This window comes from Mastigoproctus giganteus, chromosome 11 (genome assembly GCF_048544385.1).
Source record: "Mastigoproctus giganteus isolate SK-2022 chromosome 11, ASM4854438v1, whole genome shotgun sequence".
Lineage (NCBI taxonomy): Eukaryota > Metazoa > Arthropoda > Arachnida > Uropygi > Thelyphonidae > Mastigoproctus > Mastigoproctus giganteus.
In genome coordinates, this window is record NC_143585.1 from 52,947,722 (window position 1) to 52,968,092 (window position 20,371).

The 20,371-nt window shown below is 37.5% G+C and overlaps 1 protein-coding gene across 1 annotated transcript in view; it reads left to right on the forward strand.

Annotated features, from left to right (window-relative positions):
* LOC150078011 (sodium- and chloride-dependent GABA transporter 1-like) overlaps positions 1 to 20,371 on the forward strand; it is a 125,528-nt gene that overhangs the window by 56,743 nt on the left and 48,414 nt on the right. The window contains exon 2 of the mRNA XM_090384741.1: positions 19,224 to 19,443. Coding sequence (XP_090240867.1) covers positions 19,245 to 19,443 — 199 coding nt within the window. The 5' untranslated portion in view covers positions 19,224 to 19,244. The remainder of the gene's footprint in view (positions 1 to 19,223; positions 19,444 to 20,371) is intronic.

Consider the following 20,371-nt stretch of genomic DNA (forward strand, 5'->3'; position numbering starts at 1 on the left):
AAGACTTTTCGTATGGCTGGAAAGAACAGTACTGTTTTCTTGTTGAGTCCTTAAAAATCTTGACACGGCCCTGACTGAAATGAAGCAATAACCTTGTCATGATCAAAGATTTCTTCAATGGTGGAAATGTTTTCCTGAACTCTGTTAACAAACAAAAAGTGTAGCCAGTAGGAGTGCCCTGCTATCTGAACAGGAGGAGTCTGTTAAGTTGAATTTAAAGGCCAGGTCTGCTATCACACCATACCTGTTGTTACAGGTTCCGGCATACGCGAGATTGTTCCAGTTTATATCCACAAAAGAAAGCAAACAAACAAAAATCTTCCACTTACATGCATCATTTTTGTACCATTATCCAAGACAGTGGGTGGTAGCGGTGGTTGTGCAAAAGGAAACTTTATTCATCATTCCATTATGCTTCTTCCCAGTAGTCCGAACGAAAGAGAGAGAGAGAGATACAGACTCTTTGGTAAGTAAATATATTTCTAAAATTTTGGAGGAAGTGGATATATTTCCATGGTCGCTGAGTGTATATGTTCTACTTCTTTTTTCTAAATGGTATCTTCATGAAAATGAATAAAACGAAATTATGACTATACTTTAAGATTAGAAAAACTTAACTTATGTGTGTATTTTCTGATCTATGAAACTCTTTCATCATTGTTGTGTAATCCAAATCCTGATTGCTTCCCTATTAACAGCCGAACACTTTGCACATTGGGCATGATATACTTTCCATATGCTATTCCTTTGAATTATCAGAGTTCACATCTGGAAATTAATATCAGAAGCATTTCGGCTACGATCGTATTACCAAAATACGTACAAGAAGGCTCCGATTTACGTCATTCCGAGTTATGTCGATTCAATTTTCCGTCGGTTTTAATTTTGAATACTACAAATTTATTGGATCTGGCATCTCTCATATTGTGAAGTTAAACTTCATAACTGGGTTGTCACTCATTGTATCACCGTGATACCTACCCGCCCACCGATGAGAAGCCAACAAGATTCGAAACGGTGCTGTCTGGGTGGTGGTATCCGCCGAGAATAAGTAACATTTGTCCTCTCTATTGCCGAGTGGTCAGGAGCGGGAGTGCAGTAGCACACGCTCTTTGAGTAGACCTGGTTTCAAGCCCCTGACTGCTGAATACGGTCGATCTGCCAACCCGCACTGGACCAGCGTGTCAGATTATGTTCCATTTACCTCAGCATGAATTGTTGAGGAGGCTTCCATCCTGCAGTGGGTTGATAATGGCTGCACTTTACCTTTTTTTTTATTGAGGAAGCATTGCTTATTCGAAGTGCAATAACAAGCAACTAGTAGTAAAGGCATTTAGAATACGAGATGTAACAAAAACGATGCCATTTCAGCTACTTCGGTGATTTACTACTAATTTTTGAAAAGCTAAAGATGAAAAAAAAAAAAAAATTGAATGAATTTTATATTATGGCGAAACTTTTCCGGACTGAATGCCAAAAATAAACTGAAACAAAAATGTAAGTTTTTTGCTTGCCATAGGAAAAAAAAAAAGGCTAAACTTAAATAGTTTTTATTGATGTATATTTTGAGGTGGCTGACAGACAATAAATCAATATATTTCCCTATTCGTGTCCCTCCTGCGGCATGCAATGCATGCTATTGGAGAGCAATCGCCACTTTATTGCCACGGAAGATAAAGGTGCTAAACCAGTATTTTTCAATTCTAATCTAAAATTCTCAAACAATGATAAAAAATTATTGGAACATATGGGAACCTCTGTGATTCAATTGTGGAAAACCCAGCATTCTGTGAAACACTTTGAAAACCACTGCCCTGACAGTTTTGAATCTTGGATATTTCTTAATTCGTATTAAAATGAGGTTAAAATATTTCAAAAACCTCATCGTAGACATTTTAATATGCTATATGTCCAATGTTTTATTAAAAGAAACAAAAACATAGAAAAGATCTCAAATTCACCTTTCTCTTTCATTAAAAATCTCAGGGAACTTTACCATTACTACTACTACTGATAATAATAATAATAACAATAATAATTGCGGGATACTACTACTAATAATAGTAATAACGTCGACTCCGCATGGCCTACATCAACTACCGCAAGAACTTCACTCCGTGCCACATAGATGGCTGATGGAGACACTGAAGCTCTATAAATTCAACTCAAAGCTAACACACTTCATAGAAGAAACCATGCAAAAATGGAGGACACCCAACAAGGTCGAGAACATTATGACTAGACCGATACCCATCAGAAGAGGAATCTTCTAAGGAGATGCCCGAGCCTATTATGGTTCTGCCTAGCACTCAACCAACTGTGCACCATGCTCAATAACAGCAAGTATGGATACATACCCTACAAGAAGGGAGGAAGAACTTGTACGCCCTCTCTCGCCTGATGTATATGGATGACGTCAAACTCTATGCCGCAACCGAGAATCAAATCCAACAGCTACTCTGAAGAGTTTAGCACTGACATCGGAACGCAATTTGGCCCGAAGTCAGCCATTGAGAGACTGGCCATAGCCGTAAAGAAGGGGGAGGAATACTGACTGAAGTCACAGAACAAGAGAAGAAGGCGATTAAGAACCTGCGGGATTACTTTGAGGAAAAGACAGTAAAAATCTATCAAGCTATAAGAAAGATAGAAAAACGGCACTCAACCTCAACAAGGGGACAACACTTACACAGACGGAAGAAACAAAGACAGAAAGTTGGGCGACTCCACGGCAGACACTGCAATGACCTCCATCAAGACTAGATAGATAGGTAGGCCGACCGGGCTAGCCAGTTGGATTAAGTGCCATCCTGACAACCCAAAGGTCGCGTATTCTTCGAATCCCGCCTCGGGCTTGGATCAGAGTAAAATGCAAAAACGTTGGGAGGTGCATTATGGCCACAGAAGTCTTCCAACGCTTTGCTCTCGAACGGAAGGCTCTTCCCCGAGACCGAAGGATTCATACTCGCCATCCAAAACCAGGTAATCAATACGAGGAACTACAACAAATACATCGCTAAGGGCTCAGGAGTAACAGATCGCACATGTCGACGATGCCATCTGACCCCAGCAACAATCCAGCACATCACTGTGATATGCAGGGTAATAACCCAGACGAAATGCGCTAACAGACATGACCAAGTGGCCAGGATCATCAGAAGCTAGTGCAAAAATCCAGCTGATCAAAGAAAGTTCACCGTATTACAAGTACGATCCTCAGACCTTACTAGATACCTCTACTCTACACAAACTATACTGGGACCGTGCCATAATAACAGACAAGATGATCTCGCACAACAGACCAGACATAACCCTCATTGACAAGAAGGAAATTGCCACCTGCCTGATCGACATAGCGGTGCTCACCACCAGCAACCTGCAGAAAACATACGAGGAAAAGATCAGGAAGTACTCAGACCTAAGACAGAAAGTCAAAGATATGTAGCACGCAACAAGTAATGACCGACCCGAGTATCATATCAACTACCGGCATGGTGCTAAAGAGCTTCCATAAGAACCTAGCAACAATAGGTCTCCCAGAGAACACCTACATGGAACTCCAGAAAGCCGCGATTCTGAATACCTGTAAGATAGTAAGAGAATTTCTCGACTAACAATAACAATAATAATAATAATAGTAACTGAACACAACCAACCAACCTTTGCACTTGGTACCATAACCCGTCACGGAGCGGAAAAAATTTCATAAAAAATGAGAAAAGGTTTTAATTATAATATCCTGTGCAGCAGTAATTAATTGAAAATAATATTGTTCTTCAAGCGTTGGGATGGATTGTTTCAAATTAGCACCAAAGTAACTAAACTCGGAAGGTTTGGTAATGGTTTCTATAAACTGAGTGTTCTAAAGCTGGTTCGTTCCTTTACGGGATGTAAAAATGAGGGGAAATCACAGAAAAAAAAAAAAAAACACCTCTACCATCGTATACCATACGAAGGTACTTATACGTGATACTAGATGTAGCAATAAAGTTCCTGGAGTGGTGCTGTTGTTGAAAATAACCGGAAGTGGGAACGTTCTATGCCAAATTTCCTCCAACAGATGGTTGTACAGAGATTGTCCAGTAGATTGAGAAGTTGCGAGTAACAACCAATTTCGTTAGTAGCGTTAACGTTACGTGTCATATTTTGCAATGGAGCAACGAACGAATAACAAATTTTGCTTTAAACTGGGAAAATTTTTAACAGAAACGTATGAGATGTTATAAAAAGTTAAAAACTGTTTATGGAGATGAAACATTAAGTCGCACCAGCGTGTTTAAATTGTATGAGAGGTTCAAAAATAGACGTGAGGATGCTCGCGATGATCCAAGAAGTGAGCATCCGTCAACCTCTCGAAATGATGACAGAGTTGCAAAAGTTCTGGAAATTATGGCAATAGATTGTCGTTTGACCCTCAGAATGATGGTTAATGAGTTGGATATGAATAAAGAGACGATTCGTCAAACTCTCCATGAAGATTTAGGAAAAAGACCGTCTCTGAAAAATTTGTACTGTCCAGCCTCACGGATAAGCAGAAGCAACGCAAAGTGTCATCATGCGAAGACTTCATCAAGATTTGTCAAGACAATCCTAATTTTCTGGACTGTATTGTCACTGGAGATGAGTGTTGGGTGTTTCAGTACGATCCAGAGACGAAGCTTTGGATCGGTCGGAGAAAAGGAAATATTATAGTTCCCAACTTAAAAGCATCATTAAAAGCAATGAAAAGTGAACAGTCTGGAAAAGCTGCTACCTGGAAGGAAAACGAAATCACAGAGCTACGTTGACGTAGTTGAGAACGAGGTACTCATTTCAGATGACCAGGAAAAAGTCGCAGCCTTCTGTAATCACTTTATCTCAAGTGTGAATAACCTTTTTTTCTCGCTCCGCTCTCAGATCAAGAGATTTTAGAAGCAGGACATCAATTAAAAGTAAAGGAGCCCCTGGCTTTGATGAAATATCTCCTGCTGTGCTGAAGAAGGTCCTTAACTCAATTCTAACACCACTGAAGTATATTTACAATCTTTCCTTTCAATCTGGTAAATTCCTGTCTCAATTAAAAAAAAGCAATCATTTTTCCTGTTCCTAAGGGGAAACACTACAACTCTATTAACAATTTTCGTCCAATAGCTCTACTCTCAGTTTTGCAAAATTATTCGAAAAAATTCTTAACGGCAGACTCATGGGCTTCCTGGAAGTCAATCAGCTTATCCATCAACAAAAGTACGCTTATAGTTCGAAAAGATCCACTGACCTGGCAATTGTTGACTTCTGCTCTAGGATCACGGAGACTGTCTTGAAAAGGGTCACTATGTAATAGCACTGTTTCTAGACCTATCCAAAGCTTTTGACTTCATAAATCATAAAATCCTACTCAACAAGCTCAACAATCTTGGCATGAGAGGAAAAATTAACCTTCTCCTTGAAGACTACCTTACCGATAGATCATCTGTCGTTAAAACAAACCAGTCTTTTTCAGACATTTCTTATTTCTCCAGGGGAGTACCTCAATGCTCACTTCTCGGACCTATCCTATTTGTTCTTTACATTAATGAATTTCTCTCTCTTCTTCCATCTTCCCACCTAGTAGCGTATGCCGACATTTCCATTCTAATCACTGATAAAGACCCTAACGAGCTTCAACGCAAGATTTCTGCCCTGCTCACGGAAATGCATAGTTGGCTTCAAAAGAATCAGCTTATACTAAACCCAGAAAAATCCAAATATATGGTGTTTAGGACGAAAAATAAACCAATAAATATTGATTTCGAAATAACATACAAAGGAAAACAACTCGAAAGGGTGAATGATACCAAGTTTCTAGGAATCTGGCTAGATAATAAGCTGAGTTGGGATAAACAAATGATCACCTTACGAAAGAAGACTTCGTCACTAGCAGGAATACTCGCCCGAGCCTCTGCCTGGGTACCTCCTTCCCTTCTCAGACTAGTATTCCTTTCCTTAATACAGCCTCATCTCACATATGGAATCATCTCATGGGGTACTACCAGTCAAGATAACCTTGCAAGAATCAATTCAATTGTCAATCGATGTGTTCGTTCAATTTTAGGCCTTCCCTGGAATGCATCTGTGACTTCGAGATATAAGGAAGCAAGACTCTTGAGCATCTACCAACTGATACAAAAAGCTGAGGCGGTCTTTGTCTACAATGCTTTGAAAACGCCAAACTTTCCTCCACTCTTCAGATCCTTTTTTATAACAATAGAAGAAAAAGAAATAAAATATCATTTAAGAAATGAAGCGAACCTGAAGGTTCCGCTTTTTAGAAAAGCCATACAGAGGCCCAAAAACCTGGAATAATCTTCCTGAAAATATCAAAAATGCCATTTCACTAAACCGGTTCAAGAAGCTCCTAACTGTATGTCTTCACGTATGTCTGATCTAAATCACCTTCCACTCAACTCCTGAACTTTGCACTTCACAATGCATACCAGTTTGGAAATTATGTAAACAAGTTGAAGGAATAGCTGTAAAAAAAATTGTAACACTCTAGACAATTATGTCATCATTTTTTTCTTTCATACTTCTTATTGTAAAAGTACTCACAATGTAACTATAAGTACTGTTGTTAACCACGTGACATATGTGGTTGGTTTTCGAAGGTCTCTGTAATGGAATGTAGAAACATGTCCGATTTATTTATGATGTATCTGTTAAATAACACCCGTGTAATTTCAGATCTGTTTTTATTGTTATCTTTTTCAAAGGGAACACCCCTAAAAAAGCCTGTGGCTTATGTGTTCTCCCTCCCTTCTTGCTGTTATCTCCCAAGAATTGTAACACAAAATAGGGATATAAATAAATTATCAAATTACCAAGGCCCAAAAAGTTTAATTTACAGAAATCCAGGATCAAGACGACGCTGATCATATTTTTCGACAAACAGTGTTATTGGAAAGGAATTTATCTGAAGGGGAGAGAATCAATGCTGTTCTGCGTAAAGGTGCTTCAAAGACTACTAAAGTGCATTTCCTTGAGGCCTGCAATTTCGAGAGAAAGGCAGCTGGTTCTTGTTGCACGACAATGCCCCCCCGCATTCCGCAGTTATTATGAAGGCATTTCTGGCAAAACATGGTATTGTACAGATCAAACATCCACCCTACTCTTCTGATCCAGCACCAGCAGATTTCTTACTCCCTTTCCCAAGGTGAAAAGTTCCCTGAAAGGAAAGGGATTTCAAGATGTTGAGGACATAAAGAAAAACGTAACCGCCGAACTGAACATTATTTCTTTGAACGCATTCGCTAACTCTTTTCAGAAACGTTTAGAACGGATAACAAGTACATTCAGACGGGTGGTGATTTCTTTAAATAAAAATAAAACCATTTCTCAGCTCCTTAACTTTGTATTCTTTTTATTGCACCAGTCCGGGAACTTTATTGTCACACCTCGTAGCCTAATGCAGCTCTTCGCCTTCAACTATTATTTGCGAAAATGCTAATTTCGATTGACGTGTTGTATTTTATTTCCATATTTGTTGCCATGAAATTATTAACTGTGACTGTTTTCTTTTCTTCTAATCCTTTCAATTCTTTCTGTTAGCGATGATGCAGACATATATTTTCTGAATATCATGTTTAAACACCCTCTAGCCACGTGCTGTCTATGGGTGTCTCGAAAGAGAAATAAACAGATAATAATAATAATAATAATAATAATAATTGACAGCTAGTTCTTTGGGTATTCTCTTCAGAGCAAGCCAATTTTTTTATTTTTATTTATTTATTTATATATATTTTGTTAGTTAAAATAACCGTTGTCGTCATGATCTCTAATTCTTGTAATTTTATGTTCTAAGCAATGGCAGAGTTTATATTTTCTTTGTGCATCTTTATTTTCTTTCTTTCTGGTTTCCAACATTTCTAAACTGGAAAGGTAGTGCTCAGCGCTATTACAGTAATCAAAATGATGAAAAGCCAGAGAGTTTGAAATAAAATTAAAGTGCAATAGTGAAAATTATTATCCGGGAAGGAGGTGTTAATTTAAAATTCATCATTTTGTATGTACTATTGGAAGGAATTTTTAGGCGCTTTAATATACAGATGCATAACGAGTCTGCTGTCATCGCTATGTCCGTCCGTCCTCATGTAATAACTTGACTTCCATTGAATGGATTTTCATGTTTATTTCGCTCTATTAGACCGATTTGTCGAGCCTTCACAAATTTAAATCGGATCAATGGAAATCAGCCAATTAATATTAATTTATTTTTTCGTTGTAGTGAAATACTGAATATTATGCTTATTGGTATGCCTGGTTGGAGGAACAAATGGACAATGTGGCAGATGCTCAAAAACTAAAATTTCTGTGCCCGCGCATAAAGTCTACTTTTTTGCTATAAATTATGAATTATTATTAAACTAAACGTTTCGTTTTATGTTTTTCTCTAAATATTTTTGATGCAGTTTTGCTTTAGCTGAGGCTTAAAACTAAAACATATTTTTCGAAAGTTCTTTTCACCAGTAACGTATTAAGTTAAATCCAGTATTAAATTGGATTCAATATGTATTTACTACCGGATGATTAACTTATATTATTGACTGATACTGGGGTTGTCAACCTTCCTGTATTTCTCAAGAAAATCTGCATTTGAAAGGCTTTTTTCCGTTTTCTGTTTACCCCCGGAAGTGTAATTTTCCGTATTTACATTTAAGGGAAATGTTGTTCTGTGGACATGGTGACAGGTACGGAAGGTTAGCAAATTTAGACATGCCAATGACACGGGTTTGGTTAAATTTTGGAAATCTCTGAATATTTTGTGTATCAAAGAAAAAAGTTCATTCTATATAATTATTTTCTAAACGTTAGAAGAATTTTTTATTAGATTAGTTCAATGAAAGCAGACAGATACGGAGTACTTTTTTATTCATCGAACTATTTCAAATTGTTTATAGAAAAAAAAAAAAGAAAGAGAGAAAATCATCACATGCTATGTCAATTATTTATTTAAAAATGAACACGAATGAGATAGAGTTTTCAACGAGGAACAGGTTGCATTTGTCCTGCGCTTTTTGGAGAGATGTGTTGAAGTTGAATAATGGAAATCAGAGTAGGAAATCTGTTTGAGAGTCAGTCTACTATTTTATTCATAAAGTTCAACATAATACTGTATGAGGGCTTCAATTGTACCATAAAGGAATAAAGTCATTCTGCAAATTGCGATAATTATATCTTGTAAGGATTTGCTAATAAGTCAGAATGGTAGATTTTTTTCCCTATGGTATAAATCATATTCGTATTTGATGAGAGTGGTTTATAGGACTTATCCATCACGTTAGGCGTGTATATGGACACATTTCTGCTCAGGAGCACACAAGAATAAACGGGCCCCGAGTTAAGAAAGGATATCCGTCTTTGCCAAGTGTATTTTAATTTAATATTAATTTAATTTAATTTATAAATTAATTACAATCGCAAGCCTTATAGCAAACTCGCTCGTGAATAAAATAATTATGACCTCAATGTCAAAATAATTATTTTATAGTACGAGTGACGCGGTAAGAACTTTTAAGGTTCTGAGATGAAATTTCTACCAACGTACCAAGGAAATTGAACTGTATATATAAAATAGTGCATATACGAGTTTCTTCTTTTTTTCCCCCATTTTTATGGCTGTCTGTTATGTTAATTGTAAATGTAGTATTTTAGTCAGAGCTCTTCTTCTTCATCTTCTTCCAGTCACATAGTTCCCTGAGGAGCTGTTGTGGCCACCAACAAATTCCGCCAACTGCATCGATCGTGTGCTATACGAGCAGCATCGCAAAGTGTCACGCCCAGAAGTTCACTGATCCCATCCTTCCACCTAGTTGCAGGTCTTCCTCTGCACCTCTTCCCCTGGAACGGTTTTCCCTTCCATTATATTCTTCAACAGAAAGTTTCACTTCTTACTATATGACCAAAAAACTTGAGTTTTCTTTTGTTGATGCTATGAAGAAGAATTTTAGGCCTGCCAATTTTATTCAATACCCACTCGTTTGTTCTTCGATCCACGTAAGAAAAACGCAGTATTCTCCTGGAACACCACGCTTCAATTATTTTAGTCAGAGTACATTTACGAATTCTGCTCCCAGGAGTGGGAAGAGGGAATCGGTTTTTCGAATTGCTCAACTAAACGTCAAACAGATTTTTTTAGTTCTTGTTACTTGTAAGCCACACTTTATTCAAAGTTTTCTCTGTACTTAAATCGCCAATTTAGGTCACCAATTTAGGTGTTTGAGATTAAATTGGTGTAAAGTTGATGTTAAAGTTTTAGGCGCATAAGCGTCTTAGATCATATTGTGCCGTGTATATTACGTCTGTAAATTGCATGTTGTTGATTTGCCTGTTTGCTAGACGAAATACCAGGGTTTCTGGAAGAAAAAACCATGCTATCCTTAGCTGAGACCGACCAACTCTGCCTCTTTGAAAATAGGCTTATAAAAATTCCTGGCATCATTGAGGAGATTCGAATTCAAGTCTTTTCCACCCGGTGTGGGAAGGATGGTGTTTATGCTAACAGTGCTACCGCGAGGACGCGAAGTTTGCCAACATAAATTCCAACTATGCACCTAAATTTAAAAATTTCAGTACTAGGGCCAAAGGATTAGAAAAATGCGGCTGAAATTGTGCAATGAATAAAATAATAATATTCATAATCCTGCGCTTAAAGTAAGACACAAAGTTTGTTTAAATCCTGCCCCATCTAGTGAAACCTTCCCGTAGTTTTAAAAAGTTGACAACCCTGCTGGCGTTTTATCAAAGATGGGTACCATTGGGAACAGGCGATTTCGTTCCCCCATTTCATCATGCGGCTAATATTTCTCTCTTGGTAAGATTAACACATTCATATAAATAATGATAAGAAGAAAAGCTTTCTGAACACCAAACAGTACCAACCTATTGTAATGAAATTATGTCACGTCATTTATTGTTAGGAAAGTATAAAGTATTCCTACTTTACATATTAGCAGTCAACACAGGTTTATGTAATAATGCTACGTCACCTTACGTTGCTAGCAAATATTTGCCGTTATCTGAACGTTTCCGCTTATAAAACAATATAGAAGCAGCAGCGTAAGTAAATCCTGTCCCTCTGTAAGATTCATGAACGACGCCTCCCCCCGCGTGTTATTTATGACCATGCCAAATCAACGATCAGGGGTTTCCCGGCTGTTCTCTCCTTCTACCCTCCCCATGGTGACTTGGCAGTATGGTAGTTTCTCCACTGAATACAAGCTCGAAGATGGCCGAAGAAGTTTAGAATTTCATTGTAATAATTGTTTTAAGGAAGCACTTGCCACAGATCGCAATATGACGTGTATTTTTCATGGTAGAACATGATTTCGATCGTGCAATTGCGTGTCTTTCCACAAACCAGGACCACAGCCATCCAGACTGAAAGATTCTTATTGGTGCTGAAAAGTAAAAGAGCAAACAACGAAACGCAAATGCATTTTTAAATACAAATAAAATTAGAACCAAATATTCGTCATTTATGAAGCCAGGCAATCTATGTCTGTTCCATTAACAAAGTCGCAACGACTATTATAACATGCAAATCGGGCAACTAGATCAAAATCTATTTTTGGAACCCAGTTGTTTTCGTTTATTGCTCGTGCTTTCGGTCTCAAACCATCACTGTGAAAATAAAAACAACGATTCTTTTAGGTAGTAAACAAGGAGAAAAATGGAGGTACAAAAAATGTCAAGCCGAAGTAATCAGCGATGATTGTGACCGCAGTACTGTGGAACCAGTTCCAAATGATGCAGATTGTCTCTCTAAGGCACCTGTGGAGCAGTTCGCGTATCACACAAGCTGATTGTTATCTGGCCCAAAAATAAGGCGTCATGGAGAAGACATCATAGTATGGACTTGCTTCAAAGCTCGTTGAATCTACAGAAGAGCTTGAATCTAGGTATACTGTCTAGAGAAGTCTCATGAGCGAGATCTGTATAGACAATTGTCTATCCAGGCTGTCTGTGTTCTCACCGCTATACATAAAAAGCCTGTTTCAATTGGTGCAGACAGCATCATGTCGATATAGCGGCAATGGGCCATGGTGCTTTGTTGATGATTCCAGAGACAATCTTTAACCGGATTTTCGAAGCACTTTTATATGGATGGAACAAGGAACCAGATTTCCTCTTGCTAACATTGTAGAAAATAAATACGTTTATTGGTGGAGGTCTAATGGAATGGATTAGGCAAGAATGAGGATTGATTGCTTATTAGAACTGCAGTGTCCTCGTGGGTAGCACAGTTGGTGTAATTACCGTCCTCCCTCCACCGGGTGGAAAACAATTGAATGAAAACGCCATGAACGCGGCTGACTTAGCACGTTCTTTTTCAGAACGTGGTTGAGTCAGCCGGTCTTAAGTGACGGTAGCATTGTTTTTCCTTCCAGGAACTCAAGTTTTTCGTCAGCAAACAGCAAATTAACCACAGAACACACTCATTTTGCAGATATTATATAAGGTGCAATATGGCCTAAGCTGCTGATGCGCCTAAAACATCACAACAACCAACCAACCAACCAACCAACCAGGAGCTCAGTACTGCTAATGAACAGTCTCAGCATGACGTGTCGATGTAACTCCTGTATTTCTTTCCATGCAAGTAACATGGATTATTGATGAGCCATTTTTGGCCACTCATGGACTCATTTTGCAAAATTTCATAATTTCAGATCGAAATTTGATTAGTCTTTGTGCATTATTAAGGCATATTGAAAAGAATGCCTCGCTAACGCTGCGCCATAATCTAACGAAATGTTTTGATTCAGGAATATTTACGTTTCTAAGTTTGTTCCTTACATTTGAAAAGGATGGTTCAGAGTGGGCACTGAAAAGCCCGCTGACTGCATACGAACGTTAAACCACTCGTATCTAATTGAGCAGCAATACTGCAGAAGTAGCAATGCAACCAATACAGTACACAGAGGAATATATTAATTAATAAAGCTATATTAAATATTTATAAAGGAATTTATAAATATTTAATCCTTAATTAAAAATTCTGCTAGGTTTTTGGGAGAGCACGGAATTAGACCATATTGTGCCATTATGCATTCAATTCGTGAATTCAAGAGTCGAAAAACCAGGAATAACTCACGGGTAAAGCCATACTCCCTTCGCATGAGACTAGCTAACAGCCACCTCGATTGAAGAGACTTTTAGAAATTCCATTAAGTGCTGTGTGCCATAAAGGTCTTTAGAAAAGCCTCTAAATTTCACAATATCACGAGAAATAGTGGTGTTGTGAAACGGTTAGTTAGGGTCTACTAGGATTCTAGAGCTTGTGTACTGATATTTTGTCAAGAGCCCTCAAAATTGCGTGCCCCGGGCCGTCCTTTACATTAGGCATTTCAGGCACTGTGCCCAGGTCCTTCGAAAAAACAGGGAAATATTATTACAATTAGCTAGCATAAAATATTATTAAAATTAGAATTCAGTTTATTTATTTCAACAATAAAATTCTACAAACTATTTTTTAAACACAGAGTTCTTATCTTATCTTCTTTCATGGATTAGGCGATCCGGCTATTTCGATCTCGAAGGGGTCTGCCCATCTTTTCTTTGGTCTTCCTCTGTCTCTTTTTCCTTTTGCTCTATATGTATAAGCTAATTTAGGGAATCTATTATCATCCGTTCTTTCTACATGTTCTTTCCATCTTTGCCTATATTCTATAATTTTTCCATTAATTGAGTAAATCTTTAATTCCTTTCTAATATTTACGTTTGGTATTTTATCTAATTTTGTACATCCCTTAAAAATTTCATTTCTGCAGCTTATATTCTATTAATGTCTCTATGTTTCGGTATCCATGTTTCAGAACCATAAAGAAGTGTTGTATTGTCATTACTTTGTAAAATTTCAAATGTGTTTCTTTCCTTATTTTCTTAGTCAGAGTTCTTTTTATTGTTCCACATATATTTTGAAATTTCACCAATTTCTGGTTCATATCTTCTTCGGCATCATAGGTTATATCACATCCTAGATATTTAAAATGTTTTACTTGTTCTAATATTTTATTGTCTATAACTATTTTTGTTCTCACCGTATTTTTCCCTTTAAAAGCCGTTGTTCTAGTTTTCATAGTTGATATTTTAACTTTATATTCTTCTGTTATTTGGTTTAATTTAAATACTGCTCTTTGTAAATTCTAAGATAACTAAGATAACACAGATTTCTAAGATAACTTTTTTATTCTGCTTTCCTGTTAACAAAATTATTAATACCTTCGTCAAAGTTCGTATATTCGTATGGATAATGTGGATATAATTTCAAATCCAAATTTATAGAAATGCTTTCGAATGCCTTTAAAAATAAAAAAATCACTTTAACTCAAGGTTTATTTGATATGGTTGATGCAATGTAGTAAGGCCTCGGAATGAAGAGTACCTAGGGGCCTACGAACACCAATGAAAAAAAAAATGAACGAAAGTCCTGCTGTGTTCCTTTTTCAATGAATTTATTTAATTACTACTCTTGTAATCTTGCCAAATATGGAGTGTGTGGCTGTGAGTGCTATGAGGCTAGTTAGGTCAATGTACGTGAGGAATGCCATAAAAAAATACAAAAAATCACAAGGGTCAGTTACGCCTACTCCTATTCAAGGCGACAGGAATCGTAATGTCATAACATCTACTAGATGGCACCATTAGTTTTACTGGTTTATGTTTTAGTTTCTTTCCGGATTTTGATCAGGCCACCTGCTTAGTACGCAAACACATTTCGTCCCATCTACCAGGCATCAGGAAGTAGCTACAATGATGCTATTCATTGTTCGTTTGTCCTTTCTTCCTTTTTGCTTCTTCCGTTTCTTTTGTTTTTCATGTTCAACAATCATTTCACTGATTCGGTTATCTGATTTCACTTTTTCCTGATGGTACTCCCTTTATTAGCTACTGGAAGTGCTCGAAGTGGAAAATGTCAGCAACGTGAACGTTAATATTTGGAAAACAGTAGCAGTACTAGATAAACATTTTTTCTCAAAACTTTATTCAACATATTTCAATCAATTAGCAATTTGTCGCGCAGTCGTTGAGGAACCTGTCAGCACATTTGAAAAGCTGACAACAACTTACGGATGATAGAACTCTTTAATGAAGAGAGATAGAAATTTTTTTCTGGGATGGAGTGGGTAGTTTTTGTTTGAGGGTTTGTCGGCGCAGCAGCTATTGTAGGGATATTGCACTTAAAATGTGGTTTTAAAACTGTCAAGGTTAATTTTTGAATATTATGTTCATTATGTGGTTACACAAACCAAAAAATAAAATAAATATTTCATATTAGGGCTACCCGAGAGAACAAACTCATATCCATCCATGTGTATCATGTCCATAAATTGTTTGTTCTCTGGTTGATTTGCCAGTTTTGCTGAACGATTTGCAGAATTCAGGGGGGAGGGGACATACGAATAGTGGTGAGAATAGTGATTATAACCACTGTGTTACCGAACACGATTATAAAGACCTTATTATTATTATGTTAACGTCTCCTAAGAGTAACTTATATCCATACAAGTGTCTTATGTCTGTAGAAGTGTGTGTTTATTGGGCAATTTGCATGTTGTAACGGCTGAAAAAGTGGAATAACTCACGTGAGAAACCCTACCCTCTCCACCTCAGATGCCTGTATGCCCAGGAATACAGCATACAGAAAAAAAAATCTCTTTTTTTTTTATCTTTAAGTCGTATCATTTTGTTTGAATGTTTGAATTTGATTCAATTATCGGATGATATTGCATCATCCGATATTGTAAACGTTGATCTTACAATATTATCCGATATTGTAAACTTTTCGTACTCGGATGAATATGAAATTAGTACGAAAAGTTTACATTGAAGACCATTTATTGCATTTAGTGAGTCAGTGTATAAGATACAGTTCGGGACAGGTAGCCTCTCAATGTGGTTCTATGCAATACGTATAGCCATTAGCTCACTGGTGTATCAGCTGCATTCAACTGTTATTATTCATAACCCTAGGGGCTCACATCTGGTGAATATGAGCTTGGCACACCCAGGGGCCTGAGCTGGATACCATCATTCTTCTCGTCATTCATCATTCTTGGTGATTCCTCTCTCTCTCTCTCTCTCTCTCTCTCTCTCTCTCTCTCTCTCTCTCTCAGGGTAACTTAGAAATTTTTTTTGGCTGGTACAGCATACGCCTCAGGCTTCCTTTCACAATAATAATAATAATAATAATCTACCTTATTAGCTGTTTTAAAGCTTTTTTGTATATTTTAGAGTAATGGGAGTGCATTGATAAACAGGTTATATGTATCTGTTGGCAAGATTAGCCAGCTTGTTTTTCCCCATTGCTAAGAGTTTGAGTTTCAATTAATAGGTTTGCCATGGTAGTCTTGTAATAGTGTTCTCTTGGAATATTGTTTCATTTATATAGAAATAAAGATTTATTCCTGTATAAATTATTCCATTGTGGACTAAAAAGGTATTGTCAAGTAGATTGTTTAGAGAGACTTTTGTTATCTCAGCATGGTGTACTGAAATCATTTATCGCTGGAAGTGAAGTGAAGGTTTATATTCCTTCTGCACGAGCGATGTTCTACAGGATTTCAAAGCAATGTGTAAAGCGCTTTTATACTGTATATGGGATATAGTCAGTCTCTGCAAACCACTGGTTCTGCCAGAGCTCCAATCTAAATTTGATAGGCGTGCGGTACAAGTATAATAGGTTGCTATGGTCTGCTCCTCATGCCATTGCAGATATTACTCTGAGAATATTAGTTGTTTTTTTTTATGACCGAATGTGATAAGATGTCTAATATGCTCCAGAAAGTTTACCATCAAGAGTTAAACCGAGGAAGCGAACTCTGGCAGAGAAATCGGCTGGTTTTCGAACTTTATAACAGGTTCACGGTGCATATTGCGTTTTTCTGCAAAAGTTAGCATTATTCTTCCTTTTGATATCGTGTAAAAAATACCTTATCCATTGTTCTTGGACCATATTTCCATTTTATTTATTGCTGCTTGCAGGCTTCCGTTCGATCATATACTGTCCGCATACCGGTACATTTCAACTGCGTTTGGAATATTTTTAATTATGGAATCGTTTCTGATTGCAAACAGAGTTACACTCAGGACCGAGTCCTGAGGAGTTTCTTGTACAAACATTTTGGACAAGCTGTTTTGATATATGGGCCAAAGGGCTCTATTATTTAGAAAGTTTTAATTAATTGAGGAAGGTGACCTCTTAGAGATCTTGTATGTCATATCGACACATTTTGTCGAAGCCCTTTTCAATGTTGAGGAAGATCATAACTAGGTGTTCATTTCGAACACCTTTCGAGCATTATGGATGTTTGCTTCTGCTTTTATCATGAGATCTAAGGATGATCTAGCTTTACGAATTCCATATTAATGCATGCTTAACAATTAGTTTGAGTTTTTTCTGTCAGAACTTGTGCTTTTGGTAAGGTTGCACACATACATGTTGCTGCACACGTACATATTGCTGCACACATATTGCTTACATATTTATTTATTGCTTACATATTACTTATTTCTACCACATATTGCTTCACACATACATATTGCTGATAATTGCGCAAAAGTTTCCGTAAATTGCGTTTTCAATTAGATCGGGCGTATTTATATCCTATCTATTCCATATATTTTTGGAGCTGGCGTAGAAAAAGATTTACCATTTATTTATTCTATTTTGTTCTGAACTACGGGACTGCTTGCATTTCTATTGATAGTGGAAGCAAAGCTCATCAAGGATTCTTTTTTTTTTTTTAACTTTTATGTCGATGTGGCCGGCTTTATGCTGTTTCATAATTTATAAGAGTGTAGGTGAAAGGGTACTTATGAAAGAAGTTCCGAGAAGTATTTTTCTCTCTTTTAATGCTCCTGCTTCCCACCACTATGCAATATGTTTGTGTTATCTCATAGATGTTTGCGAAATTGTAGCTTCTGCAGCCGTTAGGTGAGTCAGAAGTTAGTAGATGATCTTCAAGATGCAATTTATTAAGAGGTAGGTATAGAGATCCGCTGAAATTTTTGTTTTAGGAGAAACGTGCTGAAAATTTTGCTAAAAGGTAGTGAAAATTACACTCCCTCTTGGGTAGTGTAATTTTCACAGCCTAAATGTTTTATTTTTTCACTACACTTGGCTAAATGTAGTGACAATTTTGTTTTCACAGTAGCACGAAATGGTACATTTGTTCAGGCATTTGAGTTGACCGTGTTTCTTTGGAATAAAATCTTCCAAAGTTATGGGATATACCATGACCTCAAGGATCATTCATGAAATAGATCCTAAATCTGCCATCATCATCATATTCAGAAACAAGCTGGATATCACTGTTACCTCGGGCTTGTGACGCCTCCGTAGCCAGGTGGACAGGAGCAGCAGTGCATAGCACACATTTCTTGATTAGACCGGGTTCGAGCCCGTGCCCACCAAATACGGAGGATGCGGAAAGGTCAGAGAATGACCACCACATATCACCGGAGCAATATGGCCTTAGTTGCTAATGCTCCTAAAAACCAAATAACAACAACTCGGGCTTGTGTAATCAAAATTCTACTTGTATTTTACTCTCTGCATCAACTTTCTCATTCTGCTTACTATCACTATATTGTCCACCATCAGCAAATATTAATTTATCACAAAGATATCTAGAACAAGTAACTGTTAAACGTTCTTGTACTTCTTTCTACTTTGTGAATTCCTTTGACTCTGAGTGGACATCTTGAAGTATAAAACAGAAAATTTATTATTATTATTTTTTAACTCTGTTACTGAAATCAGTAACGCAGGTAGTTATGTCTTCTTCTTCTTCTGTGAGAAGAAAATACACCTAGGAATTAAAAAAATAAAATAAAAATCATTATACTTACTAATTACAAAATAACTTCTATCAGGAGCGAATTTGCTGAAGCAAGTGTTTTCTAATAAGATGTTTTCTACGGTGAGATGCTTCCGCAACCTGGAAATCAGAATTTTATGAAGAAGGGACTGGACATCCAGTCCCTTCTTCACAAAAATTATCTCAGAACACAATGCACACCCAGTTGTATGATACGCACACACACACATACTTGCATCTTTTGCATTTCCTTGATACTTTTAATTTATCTTAATTTTATTTAATAAGTCCAATGTATTTCACCAATGTATTGCTGAAACCCAATGGCAGCAGACCTGAAATAAAAATGTAAAAATTTTCCTTTTTTTTTTTTTTCTGTTGCAGCTTTTTACACGTACGTGAGTCATGAAGAATGAAAAGTCCAAGAACGGAGCAGTTCTTTCCGAGAGCACGCTGTCGATCGAAACCTCACCTGACTTCAAAGACGAACCAGAAAGAGGACACTGGTCTGGACGGTTTGACTTCCTTCTTGCTTGTATTGGAGCTGCTGTAGGGCTTGGTAATGTCTGGAGATTTCCGTATCTGTGTTATCAAAATGGAGGAGGTAAGTTGAATGTGGATAAGTCTTGACAGTAACATGAGTTATGTTGGCTAAAACTGAAAAGTTTAAGATTGTAAGAGCACTGGTGGATATATTAAAAAGTAACCCGCTATTATTATTATTATTATATTATTTCTCCCGTATTGGGGAGGTTCCACCCCGTGACGGGTACTGCTACCAAGTACACAGGGTGGTTGTTTTGTCTCATCGAGGAACTCTCTTGATCTCTGACTATCCTACAGATGTTTAGGATTGCGACCTTTTGCAGTTCTTTGTAGATGTTCTCTGGGAGACCTATTGCTGCTAGGCTGTTATGTAGGGTCTTTGCTACCAAACTGGACGTGGTTGATACGATAATCGGGATGGTCGTGACTTGTTGCATATGCCACAGCTCTTTGATCTCCTGTCTTAGGTTCTTGTACTTCCTGATCTTTTCCTCGTGGGTTTTCTGGAGGTTGCCAGTGTTGGGCACCGCTATATCAATCAGATAGATAGTTTTTACTTTCTTGTCGACAAGGGTTATGTCCAGTCTGTTGTGCGGGATTGTCTTGTCCATTATTATGGCGCAGTCCCAGTACAGTTTGTGGGTTGGGGTCTCTAGTACTGCCTGGGGTTCGTACTTGTAATACGTTTCTTTGATCAACTGATATTTCCTCCTAGCTTCTGATCTATTATTCTTGTCTTGTCTACGAGTTTACCAACTCTGTCGGGGTGATCACCTTGCATCCTGCAGCGTTGGATGGTTTCTGAGGCCAGGTGGCATCGTTTACATGTGTCGTCTGACACTTCGGGCCCCTTGGTGATGTATTTTATATAGTTTCTAATATTGATTACCTGGTCTTGGTTGGCGAGCATGAATCCTCGAGTCTCAGGGAAGAGCGTCCCGCTCGTGAGCCATGCATTGGAAGCCGTTTATTTATTTATTATTAAC